This window comes from Diceros bicornis, chromosome 13, assembly GCF_020826845.1.
Source record: "Diceros bicornis minor isolate mBicDic1 chromosome 13, mDicBic1.mat.cur, whole genome shotgun sequence".
Classification (NCBI taxonomy): Eukaryota; Metazoa; Chordata; class Mammalia; order Perissodactyla; family Rhinocerotidae; genus Diceros; species Diceros bicornis.
In genome coordinates this window covers 33,569,289-33,595,885 of record NC_080752.1, presented here as the reverse complement: position 1 = coordinate 33,595,885, position 26,597 = coordinate 33,569,289, and the positions used below count along the sequence as shown (strand labels likewise).

The following is a 26,597-nucleotide window of genomic DNA, read 5'->3' as shown; positions in this document are numbered from 1 at the left end:
CAAAATGAATCACAGCTTTTCCCCAGTTGACCAAAAAACCCTATAAATTAATGGCCACTCTGTTCTTGATTTTACATTTTTCTCCAACAAACTTTTCTGGAACCTCTGGGGCCTGGCCTTTGCCAACCTCTGTTGGCAAAATAATACCGACAGGCGGCCAAATGAACAAGGAGCCGGCAAGTATTAATGGGAAAACACGGAGGCAGCCACCTGCTTATTTTGACAGTACCCGTTTGACAGTGGTTTTTCTGTGACCATACGTCCACGGCTGTGGTTTCATATTTGATTTCATCACGGAGTGTTGGTTTGATTCAATTGAATCAAACTTAAAATTTGATTTTAAACTTAAAATTAATTTTAATTGCAAATTAAACTTAAAATAATGAAACCAGATACCAGCTTTCCCCTCTTTTGTGGCTCTGCCACAAACACCACACAAGTCCTGCAACTTGCTCTGGCTCCTAAAAATGTGGCGGAGTCCTGGTCGAGTTCAAGTCTCATTTTACAGAAGAGCAAACTGAGGCAGTGGCAATGCCGGAAGGTGGGTAAAAAAGTGCCCCCGTCGGCATAGACTGCCCTTCTCTTCCCTCCTGGCATCCATGACCAGGTACAATAAGCAGAAAAAAACCACCCCACTAATCCTAAGGAACTGGCTCTTAATGCCTTTGTTTTCAGCCTCTTTGAACAAGGCCACCCTGTATGTGCCTTTTCACTCAACTTTACCCACACAGCAATTGTAGGGGCCTGTGGGGCGCCCAGCAGGGGTTGCCCAGGTCTGCAGCCTCCTCTAGGGGGGTGCTGCCTAGGTCTCAGGAGGAGAGTGGGCATTGCCCTCGTGGGACCAGGTGAGCAGGGCAGGCAGGGCCCATGGGGCCCCGGGCTTGACTGATTCTTACCTGATTGATCCAGTCAATGTAGTTGGAGACGCGTGTGAAGACAGAGGGCTTGTGGTAGTAGTTGCAGCCGAGGGAGGACCCGAAGCTGACTATGCCGTGCACTTGCCACTGGCCGTCAGCCTCCTGACAGTTCAGTGGCCCGCCGGAGTCCCCCTGAGGAAGGCCAGAGTTCTGTCAGGAGGGACCTAGAAGCTTGGATGGCAGGGGCAGAGGCTGCCTATGAGAGCCCCACGTGTGCAGTGCAGTGGTATCGTTTCATCGTGGCTTGCCATGTTCTCTGAGGCCAGCTCTTGTGGTCACAGCTCAAGATGGCGCCATAATGCGGACAAGAGCTAACATTTATTCTTTCCATGCGTCTGGAACTGAGCCAAGAACTTTATATGTCTTATCTCACTTAATCCTCACAAAAACCTATGAGGTAAGTGTCCTTAGTGTCCCCATTTCACCGAAGAGGGAAAACTGAAGCCCTCAGGGGTTGTGACTTGCCCGAGGCTGTACGGGTAGTAAGTGAGGCTGAGACTGCATTCCAGAGTTAGAATGCCATGCACTTCACCACCACCAGCCATTTCCTCCCACAATGAGGGAGTTTCCCCGCGGTGCAAGTCTGTGTGGGCAGAGAGTGTAGGGACACAGTGTGATTTAAAGGACATGTGAAGCTCCTACTCTGTCCCCACTCTGCTGCAAGGTCCACCACAGAGCAATTCCTTTTGGTTAAGTCACTGTCTCCAGGTAGGCTCTGTGGCAGCTACCACGAGGGGACACGCTGGGCGATCAATGGAATTAATTCACCAGATAAACTCAAAGTCCCCTTAGAAAGGTCCTAACCCAGAGCATATGCCCCTGGGCTCCCTTCTGACACAGAGGAAAGAACAGGAGAGATGACCGTAATGAGAGACCTCGAGGAGACCCAAGCAAGGACTTCCCAGCAGTGATGGGGGTGGACACTACAAGGAGAATCTCAAAACATCTTTTCTGGGTACTACAAGGACAAAGGTCAGAGTCTCAAATGTCTGGAGCTGTTTCTGGGTGCTTCTGCCAGCAGGTGGGAGAATGGACTCTAGGATCCTGAGCGCCTCTCCCCACTCCAGGCCCATTTTGTTGCGGAGGGGGCCGGGGGCGGGGCACCTGACTTTCTGCACTCACATTGCAGCTGGAGATTATGCCATCGCCCCCAGCACAGATCATATTGGTCTTCACGGTGCTGCCCCACCAGCCAGAGCTGGAGCATGTGGCATAGTCCACAACAGCAGCTCGCCCTGCTGCAGGATGTCAGGAAGACCCCCGTTGGCTGCATGAGACCAGAGAGAAGGTGTTATAGGGACAAAGGGACTCCTGAGAACAAAGGAATTGGTGAACACCTACTGGGTTTTATGCCCAGCCCCTTTCTTTCTGATCCCTCTTACTTCTCTCCATCCATAGGGTTGCTATGGGAGCAGCCATGTTTGTCTGTGCTGGACAGACATTGTCCAGTGTCCTCACCATTGATTGGTTAGTGTTATGGCCTCTGGTGATTGGTTCAGGAATGAACACCTGACTCAAGCTAAGCCAATGAGCTCCTTCTCCTGGGAAATGGGGATGGAGACCAAGAAATCTCTGCCAGAAAGGATGTAAACTTGGGAGCTGGTAGCAGTGGCTGCCATTTTCTTTTAGGGAGGGAAGGGTGAAATAGGTCTGCCAAGAAAAGAAATTCTGAGAGAGTTTCCTGAGTTTCTTCAAGTTTTCCAGTCCCCGATTCTTTCCTGTTCCTGAAGCCTGGCTGTGTCTCTGGCCTTGGTTGAGACTCTTAAATCTTTATAACAAATTCCGTTTTTTGCTGAGCTAGCTCCATGGGTTTCCATCGCTTACCTTAAATATGATGGTGAGCCTGCTGGCATTTGGAACCCCTAGGATGGAAAAAATATTCTGATGTGGTGAAGGTAGAGCTTTCCTGATGCCCCCCAGTGACACTGCTACCATCAACTCCATTACTATTACTACTGCTACTAATGGCAAGGACTAGTAGTATTATAATTCTTCACTTCTGCTTTATTAGGCTTTTCAAAATATGCTAATCCTCACAGTAAATATTCATTCCTAAATGGCAGATAGGATATTGAAGCTAAGACAAGTTAACCAGCTTGCCCAAGACCACTTGGACCCTTCCTTGGCCCTCGCTGCCTCAGATGCAATATTTCCTGTCTGGGTGTTTTCTGAAATGAACAAGTGGCGGTCCTTGTATCTTGATAAGCTTCTCGCTTCTGATGAGTTTCCGTGTGTTCTTGTTTTTGCAGATAGGCAGTCAAGAGGGCAATATTAATTTATTTGACTGCATGTGTGTTGATGTAACTCTGGGAAAATATGTCACGTATACTTATAAGTTTATATCATTATGAAAAAAACAATCACTCATCTGCATGAGCCTTCCTCGAGTCTTCCAAACCTCTGATCCATCTACGCTGTCCTGCCTCTCCCAGGCAGCCACCATTTCATCCAAACACCCTGAGATGATGAGTGGGGAAAGAGCCCCCTGGCTGGCCAGGGGTGACGTCGCCTCCCTCCCCTCCCAAGCCTTGGGGCCCCCAGCGCCCACTTACTCTGCAGCCTTCCCCAGCCCGTGGCATAGCAGACGTAGTTGTTGGGTAGAATGCTGCCAGCCCGCGGGAGGCAGCCCAGCCGGATCTTGTCAGTTAAGGAGACAGAGTTGGCCACTTTGAGCAGAGCAGTGTCATTCCTGGGTTGGTAAAGAGGCAGAGCATAAAGAGAGGGTTGACTGTTCCTGCTCCATTTCACTTCTGATTCTAGCTCTAGCTGGAACCATTGACCCCCTCCTCAGCCAGCCAGATTGTGAATCTTCCTTCTGTCGGGGCTGTGATGGATTGGGGAGCAGCTGTGGTTAAACCCCAGGATTGCATTTGTCCCTGGTGGAGCTTGGAGCCCTAAATTCCCCTAAGCCCTTTCAGGGGAGTGTTCAGAACAGGGCGGGCAAATAGGTTTTGTCTTGCAATGTCCACTCTGGTGGATTAGCCGTGGCTGCCTGGTGGGCTGTGTTGACAAGGATGCTGAGGCTCTGTCCAGGGTCAGCAAGGAAACACATCCATGGTTGCTTGGTGACATCTGTCCTGTCATACACTTCCTGTGTTTGGTTTAGAAAACGGCAAGAGGTGCTCAGGTCAGAGGACTTTCTGCCTTTTACTCTTAGCTCTCTCTTCCGCCTTGAGCTCTGCCGCCAGATTCATCCCTTTGTCTCACTCTCTTGTCGAGGAAACCGTTAGTGATTGGCAGATTGTATTTTCCACGGTGGCTGCAATGAGATCTCCCATCGTATAGGTTCTTGTTATGATGTGATGTTGACACTCTGTTCACCGAGAAGTAGGATCTGAGTTTCTTCCATCTGGATTGGGGAGTTGGGGTTGAGGGCCTGTGATACGGTGGAAGTGACACTATGTGACTTCTGAGACTAGGCCACGAGAGAAAATATAGCTTCTGTCTGGTTGTCCGGGACTCCTGTTCTTGGAACTCAGCCTCTGTGCCATGAAGAAGCCCAGGCCACTCGGAGAGGCCACATGTGGATGGTCTGGACAAGAGTGCCAGCTGACAGCCAGCATCAGCCCCTCGTAGGTGAGGGAGGAAGCCTTCAAGATGCTGCAGCCCTGGCCGCTGTCTGTCTGCAACCCCATGAGAGACTCTGAGTGAGAAGTGCCCAGTGGAGCCCAGTCAGACCCAAGAGATCATTACTATCCGTGATTGTGGCTCTTTTAAGCCATTATGTTTCTGAGCGATTTGTTATAAAGCGACAGATCACCCGAAGAGTGACGCCCATTGATAGGACAGATATTAAAGGTCCTTAGGGCCGACAGCCTGCTCAGTTCTAACACACTTTCTTAGCCATCTCTCCCATAATTCCTCTTCACTATGCTCCCTTCCTGCTGGACAGCTCTGGTCCCTGTCCCAGCACCATCTGCCCATTCTGTGACTGTCCCTTGTCCTGGCACTTCCCCAGACTTGAAAAGCCCCGTCTCCACTCTCTGCCCACCATGTCCTCCCCATCTCTCAAGGCCTTCCTTGACGCATCCTGTGTCGTTTTATGGCTTTCTGGTGTCTTGGGTGTGTGCCTCACCCAGTTGTCAAGCCCTTTGAGGGCAGGGACCAACTCATGACTGAGGGACCCCGTGCATCCTCTGTGAGCCATCATCAGCACTGGACCACAGCAGGCTGACTGGATGAGGGAACGCCGAGGGTTATGACCACAGGGCGTCCTCCTGATCTCCAGGGGCTGTGATGAGGAGTCTTCTGGAAGATCTGGCAGAGTGAGCTCTCTGGGCAGCTGTTCAAGAGTGGCATCTGGGGCTGCAGAAGAGGCCATGCACATGGATAAATTATGCACATTTGAAGTGAAGGCTGGGGCGCTTCTTTCTAGAGACACTTCTGGAACTGCAGATTGGGAGAGGATTGGGGGAGGAGAGGATGACAGACACCTCTGGTTCTGGAAAGATGATGGGGAAGCAGGGAAAAGGATGATAACTTTCTCTCTCCGGGGGGAGATGATAAAAGTGTGTTGAAGGCCTGCCAGGATCAGGCTCTCTGCTAAGTCCACCCTACCTCATTGAATGCTCCTTTCTAAATCTGTAACTTCATGGGTCATGGCTTCCTCATCTGTGAAATGGGGGTAATAATAGTACCTCACTCCTAGGGCTGTTGTGAGGAATAAATAAAGATCATCCATGGGAAGTGGATTTAGCACTGTGTCTGGCATGAGGGAAACACTGAGTGCTCGTTTGCATGATCGTGAAAACTCACTCCTGGGGTTGGCAGAGAGCTCACTGGGAAGGCATCCCAGATTGTGAGTTTCTGGAGGGTTGGTGGTCCCCAACATTCCTGCCTGTCCTAATGGAAGACTGTGTTGCTGGGCAGAGCTACCATTGGTCACTGGAGTGCCTATGCTTGTGGGGTTAGAAAGGGGAGCTCCCTGACCTGCAATGAGCTGCTCAGGCTTAGGGGTTACCCTAAACCTCACAGGGCCTGGGGCCTTGTGTGTCTCACAGCTGTTTCCCTGATGCCTAGAACAGGGCCTGGCACATAGTAGGTACTCAACAGATATTTGTGGAATGAGGACGTATGTGAGCCTATGGCTCTGAATTTTATTTAGTGCCACCTGGATCTCAGGATCAGTGATCATGAAAGAAACCTACTTGTCCAGCAAATATCCCGTAGCCCTACTATGCGCCTTCTCCCTGGGTGAGGGGCTAGAGATTCAGGGGTGAATCCAGTACAGCCCAGCCCTTGCAAAATTCCATCTAGAAGGAGAATCAGACGTGAGCTCATCTCTAATGCAGTGAGCTATGTGCCTTGACTGGGCCTGCACCTCGAGAGTGGGGATGGGCAGGAGTGAGGGGTAGATTCTGCCAGAATTCTGACAGGCAGGACCTTCTCTTCCTCTTCTTCCTCTCCCTCCTTTTCCCCACTTCCTGGGACCACTCCCCATCACCTCGAGGGTTCAACATACATCCCAGCAGTTACACTTCTTTATTGCACTATTATTGCACTACTCCTATGACCAAGAGCTCACACATGTGGCTTCTGTTATGTGCCAGGCCCTTTTCTAAGTGCTTCCCACACATTATCTCATTTAATCCTCACAGCAACCCTAGAGGTAGGACTGTAATTATCCTCATTTCACTGAACGGAAACTGAGGCACAGGAAGCCTAAGGAACTCATGCAGGACCACACAGTCATTCATCATATCTAAGCCATCAGGCTCCAGAGCTCAAGCCCTAACCACTACCCTGCACTGCCTCAGTCTCAGGCTTATGGCCAGGAGCTCCCTGACAGCTGGCATGGTGAACTGCGCATCTCTGTGTGTCTAGCACCCAGAGTCCAGTGCCCAGCATGGTGTATGGTACACAGCGGGTGCTCAGTAAAGGCTCAGGGTGAACATAGGATGGTCCGTGCTCATCTAAGAGGAGAGGTGGGCAGGGGAGGTGCCATGTCCCTGCGGGGCGGGGCAGAACAATTGCTGGGAGGCTTTGGAGAGCTCTGAGACCCTTGTCCTTGTCATCTTCCTGTGCACATTACCCCCAGGCTGTCCCTGCAGGGTGTCAAGGCTTCTTTGAGAATGTAAAAGGCCTTGTTGGGAGGGAGTGCAGGGTGGGGGAAGGTGGGAGGGACTGTCCTACTCCACTAACAGTCCTGGGTCCTGCAGACCCATCCCTGTGTCCCCAGGGCTTGGCACGGAATCAATACATGGTCAGTGAGTGCCTGGGGTGGACAGGGAACCTGCAGGCTTAACTGAAAGGAGACCTAGGTTGCTCTGACAGTCTTTGGTTCTCCCTCCCACAGTGCACAACCCACCCCAGGCATCTTGGGGGCCGGCTCCACTGCTAAGAGGGCAGAGCTCTCTCCTCCTCCTTACAGAAGGAGCAAGGAGGTGTGGGGTTGTGCCCACTGCCTTCTGCGAGACCCCCCCACTGTCTATGCTTCCACCAACCCTACCCCCAAGTGCACCCCGACAGAAGGCACCCTTTGGAGAGTTGGCTGGAGTTCCATTCCTTGTGTACCACGAACTTGGAGACGGCGAGGGCCAGTGAGCCCGACTCCACAGTGGAGAGGCTGTGCCTGCCCAGCACCACGCGATCTGTCCTGGAGGAGCGAGGAGAAGGGGGTCCAGCACAGAGGGTCAGCTCTGGGCTGTCCTTTCCTTTCTCTGGCCCCTACGGGCAGGGACACCCCAATGCACTGTCTCCAGAGGCCTGGCTTTGGACAATGCTGCGATGGGCCCAAGTAAGCGACTGCTCCGCCAGCCACTAGAGGGCGCTTGGGAATCTTCTTCCCCCCGGGGCACTCAGTTAGTTATAATACAGCATAACTGTAACTATGGAATAAGTCTAACTATACTATACTGACTATAAACTATAATATAAAATACAAGTTAGAATACTATAATCTCTATATAATTATTGGGGAAATGAGATGGACACAGAGAGAACAGCAGTCATTTGCCCTCAAGGGCATTTCTTAGTTTAATCCCCTACCTCTCCTTTTTAGGTGGGGAAACTGAGGCTCAGGGAGAAGTAACTGGTCCAGGGTCTTACAGCTGGTTAGTGAGAATCTAGGGCTAGAAGCCAGGACTCCTGACTCCCACGCCTCTATCATCCTCCCTGCACCTCATGGGACTTATAAATGAGGTGGGGAGAGGGCCCATTCCCGCAGAGCCACCCCAACCAGAGGAAACTCCAGCATGCTCCAGCTGCTGTGAGGTCAGCAGAGGTCTAGGGAGGGAAGAGGACAGTGAGCATCAAATGTTGGAGAACATTTTCTTTCCCTTGTGGGCTTTTGTGCTGGTAAGAGTTCACTTTTATTGAGCACCTACTGAGTGCCAGGCCCTTAACACATCATCTCATTTAATCCACACTAAATTCTGTTATCTGCTTTTTTGCAGGTGATGGTATTGAGGCTTGGAGAAATCATTTAAGTTGCTCAAGGGAACCCGATTCCGAATCTGGAGGCCACATGTAGTATCCCCAAGAGGGCAGGAAATGGGCCTCCCCCTCCCCCATATTCCTCCTCAGTGCCCTGCATGGGGCACTCAATCTACGTCATGTCATGACCAACAGGCCGAACTATAGATCGACCAAAGCTTGTTTCTGGGCCAGGCAAGTGGTTATTTGCAAGGCTTCTTTATAGCGGATGTTCAGGCCATTTGGGCTTCACCTCTTGGAGATGAGTGCTGGCCGGTGGGGTGAGTGGGCTGGGCGACTGGGGAACAGCCGTTCCCTGATGCAGTGGGCAGCTGTCAGGACCCAGTTGTTGGCCACCAGGGACCCTCGGCAGGAGTGGCGCCACTGGCCATGGTTGCTGTACTGCAGGGAGACCTGGGAAGAAGCGCAGGCTCTCTGGGAGCTGAGGGAGCCGGGCTCTCTGGTCTTCAGCATCCCCGAGAGCAGGGCACTCGCCTCACGTGCAGACTTTAACGCCCCACCAAGAAACTCAGTAATCAGGATCAGTAACATTTAATGCAATATTAAAAAGAAATTCACACCAAAAAATCCATGATGAACAAAACATGAAAAATTTAAAGGCACTATTTAAAAAAACTCTGTTTTGAACGTCTTTCTGCATGTGATTGTTGGGATTTTCCCCTTCTTGGGAGCTATTTCCTAGGACTATCGCGCCAATTTAAAATGTCTGAAGCCCAATCGTGATTTTCCTCCCAAACCTGCTTTTTTCTGAGGGGCCTCCGCGTCTCAGTGAATGGCAACCCCACTTTACCAGCTGCTCAGGCCAAGACCCTTGGCATTACCCTCGACTCCTCTCTTTCTCTCGGACCCTCACTCAAACCCACCAGCAAATCCCGCCAGCTCTACTTTCAGAAAATGAGGGGAGAATGCTGCCTCCTTCTTACCTCCCCTGCTGACCTCAACCATCTTCATCTTTCACCTGGATTGTTATTTTAGCTTCCTGTTTGTTCTCCCTGCTCTCACCCTCGCCCTTCCCTCACCCCATATTTCCTCAGCGCATCAGCCAGGATGATCCTTTTAAAATGTAAATCTGATTATGTTTCTTCTCTGCTCAGACCCTCCAGTGCCCCCCACACAGTGTAAATCCCAAAACCCTACGATGCCCTACAAAGCTCTCCATGACCTCCCTGACCCCATCAGTTCCCACTCCCCTTTGCTCCAGCCACTCTAACTTCCATCAGGTTCTGCAATGCATCAAGCCCATTTCTGCCTCCGGGCCTTTGCACTTACTCATCCTTCTGCCTGGAATAATCTTTTCCCGGGTATTAGCATAGTTTTCTCCTTCACTTCCAACAGGTCTCTGCTCAAGGTGACCCTCCCCGAGAAGCCTTCTACGACCACCATATGTAAAACAGAGCGTGCACATGCACATGTGCACACTCACGAACATACACATGGACACACATGTCACTCTTTCCTCTTCTGCTTTCCTCTTCATCATAGTATCTTTCATCACCTGACATGTTATGAATTTATTCCTTCAATTTTTTATTGTCTCACTTCTCCACTTACTATAAGTTCCTTGATTTTTTTCCAACTGCTGTATTCCAGGCGCCTAAAACAGGTCCTGGCACATAGTGGGTCATTAATAAATACTTACTTGTTGAACAAGGGGGTGAATAAGCAAACGAATGAATGAATGAGTGAATGAGTGAAATCACTAGGGCAGGGGTCTGGTCTGTCCTGCAGAGCTTGTCGCCTCTTGCTCTAGTTTTTCCCTGAATACTAAATCCACACATAAATGAGAATCCGAGAATGTAGAAGTGGACCTTACCCCACAGAGCTCCTCAACATTTTTTTTGGAAAAAAACTTGTTTCTGTTTAGTTTGGGTGGTTCAGTAGGTGTGGGATGGAACTTTAAGGTGGTTGCATTGGCACTAAGTCTCTGACGAAGCTGTCCCAACTCCTTCCTTCTTTTCAAGTCCCTGCCAACAGCCAAGCAGAGAGGAGGGAGGTGACAGCAGAGCCTTGGCTGCTCTGACCATGGTTCCTGTGACTGTGCAGGAAAAGCAGGAATGATGCCTGCCTTTTTCCAAATATTCTTGTTTCTGAGTAGCCACTTGGCATTTTCTTGTTTGCTCGACACTAAGGGACTTTAGAAGAATTGGCTTTTTAAAAAAATGCTTAAAATGAGACAAAATGAAAAAAAAAAAACAACACCTAAAAGGATTCCCCCACCCCAAAGTCTCAAAATAGGCTGAAACCAGCCTACAGATGTGAAATTGAGAAATAATATGTCAACATATTATTTGTGGGCAGCAAAGTGTGGCCAAAAGAGCAAGGATTGAACCAAATTTGAATCTCTCTTTCCCTGAGGCTAACTGGGTGACTTTGGGCAATTATGTAACGTTTCTGATCCCCAGTTACTTTATCCGGAAAACGGGGATCATAATGCCCACCGTGTAGAGTTCTTGGGATGGTTAATAATCACAATAGCTAACACTTTAAATGTATAATAATTTGAGCACCTAACATGTACCAGACACTATTTTGAGCTCAGAAAGTGAATCAGCTCACGTCATAATCACAGCCATCCCATGAGGCACTATTATTCTTCTTCCCATTTGACAGATGAGTAAACTAAGGCAACCGATAGAAATGTGTACAATGTAGTCCATGCCATAGGGGCTGTTAGATACTATTAACGTTATCCCTTGAGAATGGTAAATTGAGTTGCTCCATGTCACGCAGCTAGTACGTGGTGGAGCAGGGATTCGAGCCCAGCTCGTCTGGCTCCAGAATCTGTGTTTGGAAACTTGACACATTTGTTTTAGTTCTAAAGCACCGAGCCCTTTATTGTTGAGTGTCTGGAGGATTGTGACCTAGAGCCACAACCTTGGGGTGCGTGTGGGAGAGAAGAGGCCTCGCAGGCAGTGCAGAGCCCAGTTATGTTAGTCTTGGCTTTGCTTAAAATTTTGATATTTTGCTCCTTCTCGATTTTGTTTTTGCATTTAGTTCGATTTTTAAAAATAATTGCCTTAAAATATTGTTCCTTTTGGTTACTGAAATTTGGGTCACCCCCTTAACTTTTGCACCCAAGATGAGTGCCTCCTTTGCCTCACCCTAGTCCCCACCCTGCTTGACCTGCCCACCCACCCCAATAACATCATCTCCCCAGGGAAGCGGAAGCAGGAAGTGCTGAGAGACTCTTCCAAGACTAACGTTCGTTGGTTCCCAAGGCGAGGCTACACCTGTCTGAGCAGTGTCAACTGGTCAGAGGGTGAGGAAAGGTTTTCATAGGCAGCTCTCATTGCTCTCAGCACAAGGATGACTCTGCTATGGGGGGTATATGGTCCCTCTTCCAACTTCCCAGAGAAAAAAGATTGTGGGAGTGTGAGAAAAGTAAAAGAACTGGCAAAAGTCCGTAGAGCCAAGTACATGAATTGTGAAATCCCAGTCTATTATCGAAGCTCTCTTCACTGAGGGGAAGATGAACGGACGCTCGCCATTCCCTCTGCGAAACATACCAACTGCTGCATGGGGTGCCCTGAACCCCCACGGCCAGCACTGATGTTGTCACCTCACCCCCATTCAGCTCCTTTGTTCCCAAACCTGTTTATGCCAGTTGTGCATGTATTGCAATTATGTAAATCGATTAAACATGTAACCAATGAAATATGAGTTCAAAAAGAGAGTCCTGATTTATATGGAAAGTCAGTTACATGCTTGGAAGAGACCAGGTAACTATGACTTTAAAAAACTTGCTAAATACAAACTTCTGGTTATAAAATAAATAAGTCCTGGGGATGTGAAAAAAATTGTTATTGAATTAGGTGTGTGTGAGGAAATGAAAAGATTGGGAAAAATGTCATAAAAATCTGGAAGGGCTCATTCAGACTGATTCCTGACTGTCTCAAAGTCATTGCTCTATTTCAAAGATATGGAATTATAGGTGATATATGATGGGAGTGGTTTATATGAAACAAACAGTTAAGAACTCAAAAGATTGGTGAGCGATGTAAACTTGTATAAGTTTACAAGTTTTAAAATAAAATAAAATGTTTAAAGAATATATGTGTGATTTCTAATAATTTCTCTATCACCAAATTTTCAATCACTCAGTCCCAGTCATATCAGATAAGAGAGATTTTACTATATTTATTTATGTCAATGTAAGCCTCCCATATTTCCTTTGGGAGTCCTACTAATAGAAATCAATACCTAGTCATTTGTACCCGTGCCCCACTCAGCATTTTAGTCTCAATATCACTGATTATTTCCTGGTAAGGAAATATTTACTTTCACTGGTGGCATGGATTTGCCTGTAGTTAAGGATTAATTTGCATAAATAGCACTGATTGGTTCCTTAAAGCAAGAAATATTTGCATAGGTGTGATGAATAGTTCAGAGGATAAGGGTACATTTGTAAGCAAGCATATGATTGGCTGACAGAGTAAGAACATATTTGTGAATTTGTGTATGGGTAGTGGGGTGGGGCAGCTCCTTCTTGAAGCTGGTGAAGGCACCTCTCCTTCCACCCCCAGGGTTGACCAAGGCCACAGAAGTGTGTATTATTGGTGAGTTTTCCCATCCTGTCCTGTGAGTCCCCACCAATTCTATTCTTTGCCAGCACAACAGACCCCATGGCAGAGGGCAAAAGGGTGCTGTGAGGTGGGTGGGGGCAGGGAGGGAAGAAGTGGAGCATGGGTGACTCACTTGCCAGGGCCAGCTGTTGGGCCTCACGTCTGCTCCTCCAACCGCCCTGGGCAGTTGGGGCAGGTAAGTGCGGAGCCCACAGCCCAGAGCTGTGAAAAGAGAAAGAGCTGTGAGTCTGGGAAGCAGCAACCTCAACCATGTTACCTATACTCACTGCATTCCCAAACCCCAGATAGAAAATCCTTGTTCTAGAAGGATCCCAAGATTTCATCAAGTCCTGCCATTTGCTCCACTTCTTTCAAACTTCACTCCATCTTTCTTATAACCACAGGACTGAGTCCAGTCGGGGCAGGGAGGTCCCATCCCCAGTCCCACCAGGGGAGAGGGAAAGTGCCTCTGGGCGACAGGGCTTACCTCCAGCCACCAGTGCAGACAGCAGAAGGGGCCTGATCATGGTGAGTCCGTAGGAGTCCCGTAAGTGTGGCCCTGGCTAAGGCCCTCGTTTTATGAGTGGGCTTATTGACCAGAGGTATACTAGGTGTACACAAGATGGGGATTTTCTCAAATGCCAGTGGAAAAAAGTGTCTGTGTTCAGGGGCCGGCCTGGTGGCTCAAGCAGTTAAGTGCCCGCGCTCTGCTGCGGTGGCCCGGGGTTCCCCGGTTCAGATCCCAGGCGCTCACCAAGACACTGCTTGGCAAGCCAAGCTGTGGTGGTGTCCCATATAAAGTGGAGGAAGATGGGCATGGATGTTAGCCCAGGGCCAGTCTTCCTCAGCAAAAAAAAAAAAGGAGGATTGGCAGATGTTAGCTCAGGGCTGATCTCCTCACAAAAAAAAAACAAAAAAAAAAGCGTCTGTGTTCAAATATTTTTTTCTATATTCTCCCACCTGTCACCTTGGAAATACTTTGAAAAAGATGGCAAAGGTGGATGTTGAAATATGGGTTCAATCTGCCTTCAAGAAATTACATTATGTGTTTAGGGAGGAAGAAAAATATTGGTTGTTGGTTCTTGGAGTTCTGTTTTCTAAGAAGAGATTAGATTGGCACACTAGACAAACAGGATTCTAGGCCAGTGGTTCTCAAGGGGCTGGAATTGCCCACCAGGGGACATTTGGCAGTGTCTATAGAGATTTTTGGTTGTTTTGGCTGGGGCTGGGGTACTATTGGCATCTCGTAGGTAGATACCAGAGATGCTGGTAGACATCCTACAGTGCACAGGACAGCCCATCACAAGGAATTATCCCACCCCCAATGTCATGGTGCCGGGGTTGAGGAATTCTGTCCTAGGCCGTGCCATGGCTTGCTGTGTGACCTTCGACAAGTCATGTAAGTTTCTAGGCCCAGGGCCTTCCCATCGGTGAAAGAGGAGAGGCAGCCCTGTTCTGTGACCACAGACTCTGCCCTTTGCCCAGCCAGAAAAGCAGAGGAGAAAGTGGATTTCAACTGTTAAGACCTGGGTTCAAGTCCTTGCTCATCAGACTTCAGCATTATAGCTGGGACACATCATTTACCTTCTGGGCCTGAGTTTCCTAGGTAGCAATCCAGGCCCAGATGGCAGGATTGTCACCAGGGTGAGAAATGGGTGTGGAAGCATTTCATCACCTCCCAGGATCAGGCGAAGGGGAGGGAGATTGGAGTGCAGAATCCCATTGGACTGGCCATCAGAACCCCTGGGTTCTGGTCCCATTGCTACCCCAACTCCCCGTACAGTTTGGACTCCTGTTTATGGTCTGTAGCACTCACTACAACAACACACTGTTTCTGAAGTCTGTATTTTATCTTAAAAGTTCACGTGAATTTGACATTCCGCTCCACGTAGCTGTGCTTGATTTCATATAAAATTAAGGTTTGTCCTGGAGGAGGTCACTGAACAAACACCAGTTTGGCACATACCATGGGCTTGTCGGGTGAGCTTGGGCAAGTCAGGTTCTCTGGCCTGGGGCTGCCCAGCTATAAAACAGAGAGAGGGACAAAAGCCAAGTCTGTTTCAGCACGTTGCTGTGAGGATTTGAAAGTGACAGAAAACTTCATCAAACAGGCCTAAGCCAAAGGGTCATTGATTGAGCCACAATATGGAAAAGTCCAGGAGCAGACTAGCATCTGGCACAGGTGGATCCAGGGCTTCCATGATGCCCACAGGATGTGCCTTTTCTCTCCATCTTCTGGCTCTGCCTTGCACTGTGAGGGTCTACTCTCAGGCTCCATTGAGTGGCCTGAGGCAGCTCTAAGTTCTCCCTTCCACGGGAACAAGACGGCTACAGACTCTTTGGCCCCGGCTTTCTCGACTAGGGCACTACTGACATTCTGGGCAATGATTCTTTGTTATGAGGGCTGCCCTGTGCATTGCAGCATGTTTAGCGGCAACCCTGGCCTCCACCCACTAGATGTCAGGAGCCCCCCACCCTCAACCAAGTCACAACAACCAGAAATGTCTCCATCATTGCCAAATATACCCTGGGGAGCAAACCACCCCTTCTTCCTCTTTCCCTCCATTTTGCTGATGCAGCCTCACACCCTCCTCCTCAAACCCTGCAGGGAGGGAGTGACAGCCTTCTGTTGGCTCCTGCAGAAGTCCTGCAACTCTCTGATTGGACCTGCCTCAGGTCACATGCCCATCCCTGAGCCAATTGTTGTGGTGGGGAAGGGATGTAACGTGTGGGTTGGCCAGGCCTGGAGCAGAGGCCCCGCCCCTAGATCAGGGCATGAGGCTCCACCCAGACCATGTGTAGGAGGAGGGGGAGGGGCAGCAGAGAAACAACAATCCAGGCTTCTGGAGAGGGAATGGAGGCTGGAGAGGCAGAGAGCAGGAAGCCGTACAGCCCACTTCCCCCTCTGGGGCTCAGTTACCCATTTATATGTTGTTGGACAATAAGCCAATCTGTAAAGTTCTCAACTGGGCTGGGTCCTCGAGGACTGGGTGGGGCCAGGGAGATGCAGACATGAACTTCTCATGGGGTTTATGACTCATTCAAAAGGATTCCTCTGAGAAGCCATAGAACTCAGTCGGTAGGGGCTTGGTTTACACCTCTGTGCTTCTGTGTAGTGACTCTGTGGTTTGCATCCTTGCTACTCAGAGTGGTCTGGACCAGCTGCATCAGCATAGCTTGGGGGCTGGTTAGAAATGCAGACTTCCTCACCCAGACCCATGATTCAGCATCTGCAATTTAAGAAGATGGGCAGGTGGGTCTTCTGCAGTTAAAATTTGGGATAAACCCGGCTAGGGCCAGTTTCATCTCTCTTTCTCTCATTTTCTTCACCTGTCAAATAGAAACAACAATTCCATCTCTCTCTTAGAGTTGTTGTTAGAATTAATAGTTATTCACTTAAAACACTGAGGATAGTAAATGTGTAATAAAATATTCATTCTTAAATCCATAGACCTGCAGGCCTCAGATTTTAGAACAGCACAGAATTCTTCAAACTTCTCCGTCAAAGTGTCCTAGTAGATCAGGGGTTGGCAAACCTTTTCTGTAAAGGACCAGCCAGTAAATATTTTAGGCTTGTGGGCCATACAGTCTCTGCTGCAATCAGTTGACTCTGCTGTTGCAGTGCAAAAGCAGCCATATGGCCATAGCTGTGTTCCAATAAAACTTTATTTAAAAAACAGATTTGGTTTGCAGGCTCTTGTCTGCAGTAGAGTAATGGCCTGGGGTCTAGCACGCAGCAGTCACACGACAGCAAAATGTCTCTGAAGTCTCCTTCTTCATCTGGAAAGCTTGATCTGAATTTTGCAGCTTACTTCAAAGCGTGGCTGGGTTATTTTGATGTAAATTTTTTTTCTTCCCACACAATGTTCATAGAAAATTGATGCTTTGGGAAGATGCTCTGTGTTTAGTCTCTGCCTTTACATGCCCCCTGGTCCAGCACCATGTGAACCTTTGCAGACACATGCCCACTGATAAGAATGAGCTTTGGAGAACTGGCCCCCAAGGCCTGCTGGGAATGAAGCTCCCTCTCCTAAGGAATCAAAGGGAGAGGGAAGGTTTGCTAATGGGAGCCCAGGGTGTAAGGTCAGGATTGGAAATGACTCCTCCTATCACAAGCCTCTATCATTTCGTTGGCTCCCAATAGGGAGAAGGGGCATGTGCCCATTTTACAGATGAGGAAACTGAGGCTCTGAGAGGTTAAGTGACTCACCCTTGTGACTGCCTGTCAGTGGCAGAGTTCAGAGCTCCAGCCCAGTGACTGCCCTCCCTTCTACCCTCCCATAGTTTATGCTATTAATTTGTGTCTGAGGGCTGGCCCTGTGGCTTAGTGGTTAAGTGCGCACGCTCTGCTGCTGGTGGCCCGGGTTCGATCCCGGGCGCGCACCGACGCACCGCTTCTCCGGCCATGCTGAGGCCACATCCCACACACAGCAACTAGAAGGATGTACAGCTATGACATACAACTATCTACTGGGGCTTTGGGGGGAAAAAAATAAAAAATTATAAAAAAAAAAAAAATTTGTGTCTGAGACAAAGTGGCTGTGGTAGATTGTCAACATGGCCCTTCACCCCCTCTCCACCAAGCCCGTATCCACACCTTTTCCCATGTAACTTTACAGTGGCCTCCCGGGAGGGGGATGACAGACACGTGGACCTGAACTGCCCCAGCAAGACTCAGACTTGATCAGCCAACGCCTAGCTGACACCTAGATATAGGAGTGTTTCCGGCCAAAATCAGCAGAGCCACCTAACTGACCCCCAATGGCCCCCAGAGGTGTGAGCAATGAATGCTGGTCATTGGAAGCCACTGAGGGTTTGTGGGTGGCTGTTACCAGCGCTATTAATTATGCCAGCCGTCGCTGATACAGTGGGGGCAAGCCCTTTGTGAACAGCGGTGAGCAATAATTCTCCTCTCAGATTTCTGTCCCTCTGGACTCATTACCAGCTGTCTCAGGCTCGTCAGCACACCCACAGCCTATACCCTCCCTGGCAGAGCTGCTGGAAGACTTCAGTGTTCGAGGGGGTCCTTAAGATTTGGGGACGAAAGGCAGAATAACGTGGTTGTTGGTCACACAAGCTCTGAGTCAGACTACCTGGGTTTAAGTCCTGGTGCCCACGACTAGCGGTGTGATCTCGGGAGAGTTCTTGTCTCTCTGAGTCTCATTTCCTCATCTGTAAGGGGGATAATGATAAGGTTGTCGTGACTGTTAAGTGAGGTCGTGTATGTGAAGCCTTGGACGGTGCCTGGCACACAGGGTACCAAGTGCTCCATACACACCAGCCACAGTGCTGCGTTAGATGCCCAATGACACTCTAGTGGGTCGTTGACATGTGGGGCTCTCAGCCCCCAGGGCCAGGGGCTCCCCTGCCGAGGCAGAAGGTGGAGGTGGGAGGCCAGTGCCTCAGTGCCCGCTTTCCCTCGCCTCCAACAACTGGTCTGTGACTTTCGGACAAAGTCCCCAAATCCTTGCTGTCACCCCAGCCAGATCCCAGGGAGTCCTTCCCACCTCTCCCTTCTTTCTCCCCTACACCCCCACAGCATACTCTAGATTTTGCGAGAAGGGAGGGGTGATGGTGGATTTATTTCCTATGGCCGCTTTAACAAATTACCACCAGTGCAGTGGCTTAAAACACAGAAATTTAATCTCTTACAGCTCTGGAGGCCAGAAGTCCACATCAGTCTCTCTGGGCTAAAGCTGGCTGGGTCCTTCTGGAAGCTCCAGGGAAGAAGCCCTTCCCTTGCCTTTTCCAGCTGTAGAGGCCGCCTGCATTACTTGTCTGTGGCCCCTCCCTCCATCTGCAAAGCCAGGCGTGGGACATCTTCACATCTCCCTCTGACTCTGACCCCTGCTTCCACCATCATGTCCCTTCTGACTGATCCTCCTGCTCCCTCTCATAAGGACTCTCGTGGTGACATTGGGCCGCCTGGATAATCCAGGACAACCTCCCCCTCCCAAGATGCTTAACTTAGTCCCACCTGCAGAATCCCTTTTGCCTTAAGGTGACATATTCTCAGGTTCTGGGGATTAGGACGTGGGCGTCTTTGAAGGGCTGTGATTCTGTCTCCCACAGACAGGCATTGACTCTTGGACACAACAGTGGATCTTGTCCCTGAAGCTGAGAATTTTACGCTCTTGTCAACACACAGAACCATGGCTTATTTCACCATTTATGAGCTAATAAAGAGTAGTTTTGGTAATTCAATCACATTCCCAAAGTTTATATGGATTTGGGACTGGGGGGCTGCTGTTCAACACTGCACGTGTGCTCCTGCATAATTACTGAATGATGCTGAAGTCCCTCTTTCCTCTCCATTTCTGCCTTGGTTGCAGTCACATGAATTTTCGTGTAGACCATGGCAGCAGCCTCTTAACTGGCCTCCCGGCCTCTACTCCCACCTGCTCCAGGTCACCCTCCATACTGCTGTCATGTGGATGCTTTAGTGTGGACATCTGACCACAGCCATCAGTTCTCTATCTAAAACCCTCTATGGCTCCCTATTGCCCTCAGAAGAAAGTCCCAACAACCCCCTACCATGGCTATAAGGCCTTCTGTGAAGGGCCCTTGCTCACTCTCCAGCCAGATCATATGCTCCTCTCTGCTAGGGTGACCCCTATCCCAGTGTGCCCGGGACTGTCCCAGTTTTAGTGCTGAAACTCCCACGTCTTGGAAAACTACTCAGTACAAGGACTGTTGGTCACCTATCCCGGCCCCACGCTTTATGCTCTAGCGACACCAGCTGCTTGCAGATTCTTCCAAGTCATCGCTGTGACTTTGCTCTGTTCTTCCCTCAGCCGGGAAAGAGACCCCTTATGTTATCCCCCAGGGCATCAGTTAGGAGCATCCTGAGCTGCAAGTGACTGACAACATGACTACAGTGGTTAAAATAAATGCAGGCTCATTTTTTTCACAAAATGAGACATTCAGAGAATGGCTGCTGGCGTCGGATCTGCAGCCTCTGGATGTGGGAGCCCATATCTCTGCAATTCTCTTGGCCACAAGATGGCTGCCTCAGCTCCGGGCATCATGTCCATATTCATGTTCTTCACAGGGCAGTAGAGCATGGTGGTCAAGAGCGTGGGTTCTAGAGCCAGATCTAGACTGGATCCCAGCTCCATCACCTCCTAGTTGAGTCACCTTGGGAAGTCAGCAACCATCTCTAGCCTCAGTTTTCTCATCTCTAAAATGGGGATGATGTTAATAACAACATACCTCATAGCATTGGTTTGGAGGTTAAGTGAGGAAATACATGTAAGACCTGTAGAACAGCGCCTGGCACATAGTAAGCACTCAAGAAATGTTTGCTTTTATTTCATTATTATCACTGCAGGGACCTGAGGACGGCAAGTGTTTAGCATTTATAACCTCCAATCCGGAGACAGGTACAGAGGGAGGAGGCTGGGAGTGAAGTTTGGGTCAAGCAACCAGCAGGGCCTTCTGTACCTTCTATTCCAACTTTAAGGCATCACCACATCCAAAAAGCCATCCTGGACTCCTGCCAACTGACACTGGTTTTGGTGCCCCCTTTCTGTGCTCCTGGTCTGTGCTCCTATCTTCACACGTACACCAGGGAACTCAAGGATCTGCCCATTGGTCCGTCTCCTGGAGAGCGAGGATCCTGTCTGAACTGTCCCCGGATGCCCAGGACTGAGCTGGTGCCGGGCTGCTTGTAGGCCCCGTTGTTTGTTGAGTAAATAGTCTTTACTAAGAATCGCCTTGGCATAGCAAGGTGTGGGGTGAACGCCACGGTCCCCCCTCCAGGAGCCAAAGTCTAATGGGGAAACAGGGCAACTCGTGGACCAACCATGGGCAGCTCAGCCGAGGGCTCTCCTAGGAGGAGTCCAGAGGCTGGGCTGGGGCCCCTCCCTCCATAGATCAGCACATTCTCAGGAGCACCAGGGTCAGGGGTCAGGGTCCTCACTTGGACTGTCCCTCACTGCTCACTGGTCATTCTCTTTTTTTTTTTTTTTTTTTTTTTTTTTTTTTTAAAGATTTTATTTATTTATTTTTTCCCCCCAAAGCCCCAGTAGATAGTTGTATGTCATAGCTGCACATCGTTCTAGTTGCTGTATGTGGGATGCGGCCTCAGCATGGCCGGAGAAGCGGTGCGTCGGTGCGTGCCCGGGATCCGAACCCGGGCCGCCAGCAGCAGAGCGCGCGCACTTAACCACTAAGCCACGGGGCCAGCCCTGGTCATTCTCTTTTTGACCCCACTTGCCCTCAGTCAGCCTCGGGCGGGGTCTACCTTCCCTGAGCCTCCGTGGCTCCTGCATTACTGTCCGTCTGTTCCCATGACCTCGCCCAGCTCTTTCCTGTCTCTGGGCCTCAGTTTCCCTGCCTGTCTAATACACTGAAAGATTTTCCAGCTCTGACCTGCTGTGACTATGTGTGGAAACCATTGTTTTCCTCAAACCTGCACCTCTGGGGGCTGGGCTGGGTCACCCCCTCCTCCTGGCCTGTCACTGCGCCCAGCACAGGGCTGGCATGAGGTCAGGGCCCATTAAACACTTCCTGACTCCAAGGGTCCAGGCTGACAGCAGCCGTGGGGTCTGCCCCGGGCTGGGGGGCCCACTAGGGATCCTCTTTCTCAGGGATCTCGTGGTTGTCCCTGAGCACAGGGCATCCTCCTGTGGCCGGCCTCTCTGGGCTGGGGACGCTGTCCTTGGGAAAACCCCATCCTCCCCTGCAGCTGGGGACCTGAGCACCCAGCAGACTCCTGTGGAGGCAGGATCAGGAAGAGGGTGATGTGATCAGGGCCACAATGGGTCACAGTTGTGCAATGTTGGGGGCCAGTCTCTGGGGTGTCCTTAACTCTTGTGGACTCCTAGGATCCCCCTCCACCAACCCCCCAGCAGCTCCCTCTGAGGCCTGACCAGCCTGGCTGAGGTGGCGTCTGTCTGCAGCCCTGGGGTGGAGAGGGGCAGCCCCTAGAGAGCCCGGGAACCCGCAGGGGAGGCGCGAATCAAGAATGCAGGCGGCTTGTGGGGTCTGGAGGTTTATTATGGTTGCAGGGACTTGTGGCCGTGGCTCCCAAGGATGAATCATCAGCGTTTATTCTGGAAGAGCAGAGAACAAGGTGAAGCAGTCAGCAGTGTGTGTGCCCCACTCTGGAGCAGTGTAAGGCTCTGCGGGGAGACTAGGCACAGGGGAGTATGGCAGGCGCCCCCAGACCGTGACAAGCCTCGCGCTGCCCAAGGAGTCTGAGCCCCCTTAGCATTTGAGACCACTGTGCAAATGGGGCTCAGAAGACATCCGGCCCCCAGTCTGAGAGCCGCCAAAGCAGAGCAAACCTCTGTTCCCCCACCCTCATATACACAGCCGTCCCTGCTGCCCCTCTCCTCTGCTGGGCCCTGCTCTCATGGGGCCACGTGTCACTTTTGGGGGGTCAGGTGTGGAGCCTGGGATTGGGACGTAAATATTTGCTGAAGCCAATGGATGAATGGATGGAGAAGTTAATACCATTTCCTTCGTCACACGTGACTCAAGGCCTGCGTACAGCAAGCACTCAGTACTTCTTGAGTGAGTGAGTGAACGTGTGAATAAGTACAGGAATGAACGAGTGAAGGAACCAGCAAATGCATGAGTGAGTGAGTGACTGAATGAGTGCAGGAGGGAGCCAAGGACGGGGTGAGAGAGGGGGAGAGGCTGGTGGTGTAGGAAGGGGGGCTGCGGGCGGGCACCCACCTGGTTGATCCAGTCGATGTAGGCGGACACCCGGGTGTAGACTGAGGGCTTCTTGTAGACATTGCAGTTCCGGCTGGAGCCGAAGCTGACGATGCCATGTACCTCCCGGGACCCGTCGTCAGCCGGGCAGTTCAGCGGGCCGCCCGAGCCCCCCTGCACCAGACCGAGCAGACCTCAGCCACCAGGCCTCCCCTGGAGGCAGGCTTGGGAAGCAGGGGCGGGTCAGGGTGGGGGATGTGGGTTGGGCTCTCAGTCTTGCTCCCCCCTGTTTTGACTTCAGCCGGTCCATGGTGAGGGAGGCAAAGAAGATGTGGTTTAGGGGTGCCTTGGCCTCGTTCTGGGAGGCCCTGGGGTGTCAGACTAGCTCTTGGTTTGCTGTGTGGTTTTGGGATGATGATAACCCTCTCTGTGCCTGGGCTTCCCTAACTGCTCAGGTCACCATGTCTAAGACTCTCTGAGCTGCCCGGAGAGGTGAGGATGCTGGGCGCCATGTTGGAGTCCTGGGAAAGTGAGGATGGTGGGAGTGGGGAGAGGGTCATGTGTTTGAAAACAAGGACAGTCCCTGATCATTCTAGATGTTTCTTGGTTCTGTGTGCTACTCCCTAAGTCCTCAGGCTCCCTGGACCGATGGAGATGATGGCATGAGGAACATGTGTAGGGACTTCAACGAAGTCTCTTCTATGTTTGTTAGACTCATTTAGTCCACATAGCAACCCTGTGAAGTGCTTACCACATCTCCATTTCATAGATGGGAAAACAGGTTCAGAGAGGTTAAACAGCCTGTCCAAGGTTACATAGCTACTCAGTAGTGGGATTGGAACTCCATCTCAGACACTCATGCTCAACTCCCATGTTCTCACCATGGTGCTGGGGGAGGGTGACAAGTTTCTCCTGAGCCTCCTGGGCCCAGCCAGGGCCCAGTCTCCTCCCCAGGAAAGGGTATGCCCATGTGGGTCTCCCCACTTCTCCCTCCTTTGCCCTCCTCACTGCTGCCTTCTGCTTGGCCACCTGGAGTAGGGACGGGGCACAGGGCCTGGACACTCACGTTGCAGGATGAGATGATGCCATCACCCCCGGCGCACACCATCTGGTTTGTCACTAGGTAGCTCCACCAGTCCCACTGGGAGCACGTGGCGTAATCCACTATAGGCTGCAGGCCCTCTCTGGCCGAGAGACTTCAGGCAAGACACTGTGGGGGCCTCGGGGTCTTTATTCCCTCTGTCCCAAATCTTCTGGGACCCTTGGCCAATGAAGGTGATGGGAGGGGTGTCCATCTCCACTTAGCATTTTCCCAGTTTGCCTAAAGGAGTCACCTGCTGGCTGTTCAGGGTGAGGATGGGGTCCAGGGACAGGGTGGGGGCAGGCTCTGCAGCTCCGGCTCAGGGACCCTCCTTCGTCTGTGCTGTCCCCACGGGCCAGACGGTCAGTTGACCACTCACCACAACCTGGAGGAGCTGAATTGCCTGTGGACAGAGATGCTTGTGCACACCCACAAACAGGGAGCCTTGCTCATCCTCCAACGACACATTGTGCTTCCCCAGGCCCACGCGGTAGGTCAGGGTTTTGCTGAAGAGGAAAGGGACTGGGTCAGGGTGGCCTCCTGCCCCCGCCAGCCAGTGGGGTAGAGAGGGAATTCGGGCCTTTGGTGACGCAGCCCGGAGACCACGGTGGGAATCATGTAGGGGAAGGAGTCTCCATCCCCGTTGACTCTTCTCAGGGCTCAGGGTGAGGTCCCTGGTCCTGGAGTCAAGTCCGCTTGGGCTCCGAGGTGGGGAGCTTCGGGCCTCAGTTCCCTCCTCTGTGAGGTGGAGAGAATGTTGGAACTCCCCTCCCAGGGCTGCCGTGAGGATGAGCTAGTCCAGCCACAGCTGCCCCTTCCTGCGTTCCTCTCTGAGTCACCTCCTCTCCCCTCACAATCCGCTCCCGCCACTCGGGCTTCCTCCTTATTTCTCACACATCCCAAGAGGCTCCCTCCTCTGGGACTTTGCATTGGCTGTTCCCTCCACCTGTGGCACCCTTCCCCAAATCGATGATTTTTTCCCTCACTTCCTTCAGATCCTTCTCAAATATCTCCCTTTCAGAGAGAGCTTCCCCTGGCCGCCTCATTCAAAATAGAACCCCTTGTACTTTTTATCCTCTTCCTGCCTCATTTTTCTTCATTGCCACTTGATATATTACATATTGACTTGTTTAATGGTCTGCTGCTCTGTCTTCCACTAGACTATCAGCTCCTGAGAGCACAGAGTCTGTCTTCACTGCTGTGTTCCCTGGCACATAGTAAGTGCACAATGAGTACTTGTTGAATGAAGAAATGAACGACTAGGTTACTAGATACAAGTAGCCTGTTTGCCCAGGGCCTGGAGTGTGTCGTGGGCGCTCAGTACAAACAGCTCGTGAGGCTCCTGCGCCAGGGCGATGGACGGTGGGCTCTCTAGGTGTCATCTCTACTCACTTGATGCAGTGGGCAGCTGTGAGGACGTGTCTGCTGCTGATCAAGGTGCCACCGCAGGTGTGCCACCACCTGCCAATATAGCGGTACTGGAGGGAGACCTGGAGGAGGGCGCGGGAGGGCCACGTGTCAGCCCCCAGGAACCCTCACCCCTCCACCCTGTCCACCCCCCCCCCCCACACCCACAGCGCTCTGCTCACCTGCCAGGGCCAGCTGTGGGGCGTGGCGGTCTCTCCTCCCACCACCCGGGCTGATAGGTTGGACGAGTAGCCGGGGACCCTGCCAGAGTCCTCGCAGGAGGCTGGCGAGACAGGAGAGACAGAGCACAGGTGAGCGGGGCTGGCATCCCCGCTGGGGAAGGGGCAGGAGGAAAGAGCACAGACTTTGGGGCTGGGCAGACATGGGTCCAGATTTTCCTGCGTGACTTTGGGGAAGCCATCTAGCTCTCCGGGCCTCAGCTTCCCTTTCAGCAAAATGGGAAGAACAGCACGAACCTGGTGGTGTGTCCTGAGAACTAAATTCGACAACGCACATAAAGAGTTTAGCAAAAGGCCTGGTACAGCGGGAATGCTTCCTACATTGAAGGAAAGAAAAGGGTGGCTGGCATGGGTGTGAGTGCCCGGGTACACCCGTGCCCTTCATTCCTACCCTGCTGTCCCCTTTTAGGCCACAGCATAAGAGGTGTGTGAGCCCTGAACCCAGAGTTCCAGGCTGTCATAGCTGGGAGCCGTGTGGGCGGTCAAAAGCTTGTGCCCCCCAGTGAGACAGACCCAGACTCGAATTCTGCCTCTAACCAGCCTTGTGATCTTGGCAAGATCCTGGGCCTCGCTGAGTGTGGTGTCCTCATCTGCAAGGTGGAGATATTAACACACCCTGCCTCTCAAGGTTGTTGTGAGGATCAAATTAGCTCCTGCATATGAAGGGCTCAGCGCAGTGCCTGGCACATAGTAAACACACAATAAGCAGGAGCTGCTATTATTACTGTGGTTGTTGCTGTTGTTAGCTAGGATGAATCTTAATTAAGTGCTCTCATTTGCCAAAGGAGCCAAGGAGATTTAGAGAGGTGAAGCGGCTTGTCCAGGTCCTACCGAGAGTGAGTGACATTGAAGCCAAGTTCCTTGATTTCTATTCTGGGAGAAGGCCACCAAAATGGGGGAGCAAAGAGGCCCCAAAGGAGAGATGCTGACATGGGGACAGGTAGGCGCCGACGGTCCCTGGAGTGAGCCTAGGATGAGGCACCTCCTGTGTCCCTGGGCCCACGCTCCGTGGTTTCCACCCTCACATCTATCCTGGGGAGGCAGATCATCAGCTCTATTTTGCAGATACAGAAGCAGAGCCGGCAAGTGGCTCATCTGACACACAGCTGGTCAGCAGTGTCTGAACCCACATGGGACCCCAAAGCTCCTTTCTGGAGCCCTGGAGAGCAGAGGGCCCTGCTCCTCTCCTTGTCCCCGGAGGCCAGCTGAGCTCACAGCCCCCTGGCTGCAGCTGGTCCCCGACCCTCAGCTTACCATAGGCCAGGAGCACAGGGAGGATGGTGATGCCCAACAT

The 26,597-nt window shown here is 51.3% G+C and overlaps 1 protein-coding gene across 1 annotated transcript; it reads right to left on the bottom strand.

Moving 5' to 3' along the window:
• Nucleotides 1–809: 809 nt before the first annotated feature.
• Nucleotides 810–26,597, bottom strand: LOC131412341 (chymotrypsin-like elastase family member 2A). The gene is given in 13 exon segments (XM_058551930.1): nucleotides 810–1,049; nucleotides 2,040–2,149; nucleotides 2,152–2,184; nucleotides 3,470–3,618; nucleotides 7,411–7,512; nucleotides 8,584–8,744; nucleotides 22,598–22,750; nucleotides 23,643–23,772; nucleotides 24,037–24,080; nucleotides 24,082–24,163; nucleotides 25,050–25,147; nucleotides 25,247–25,347; nucleotides 26,558–26,597. Coding segments are annotated over 13 exon segments (1,443 nt in total).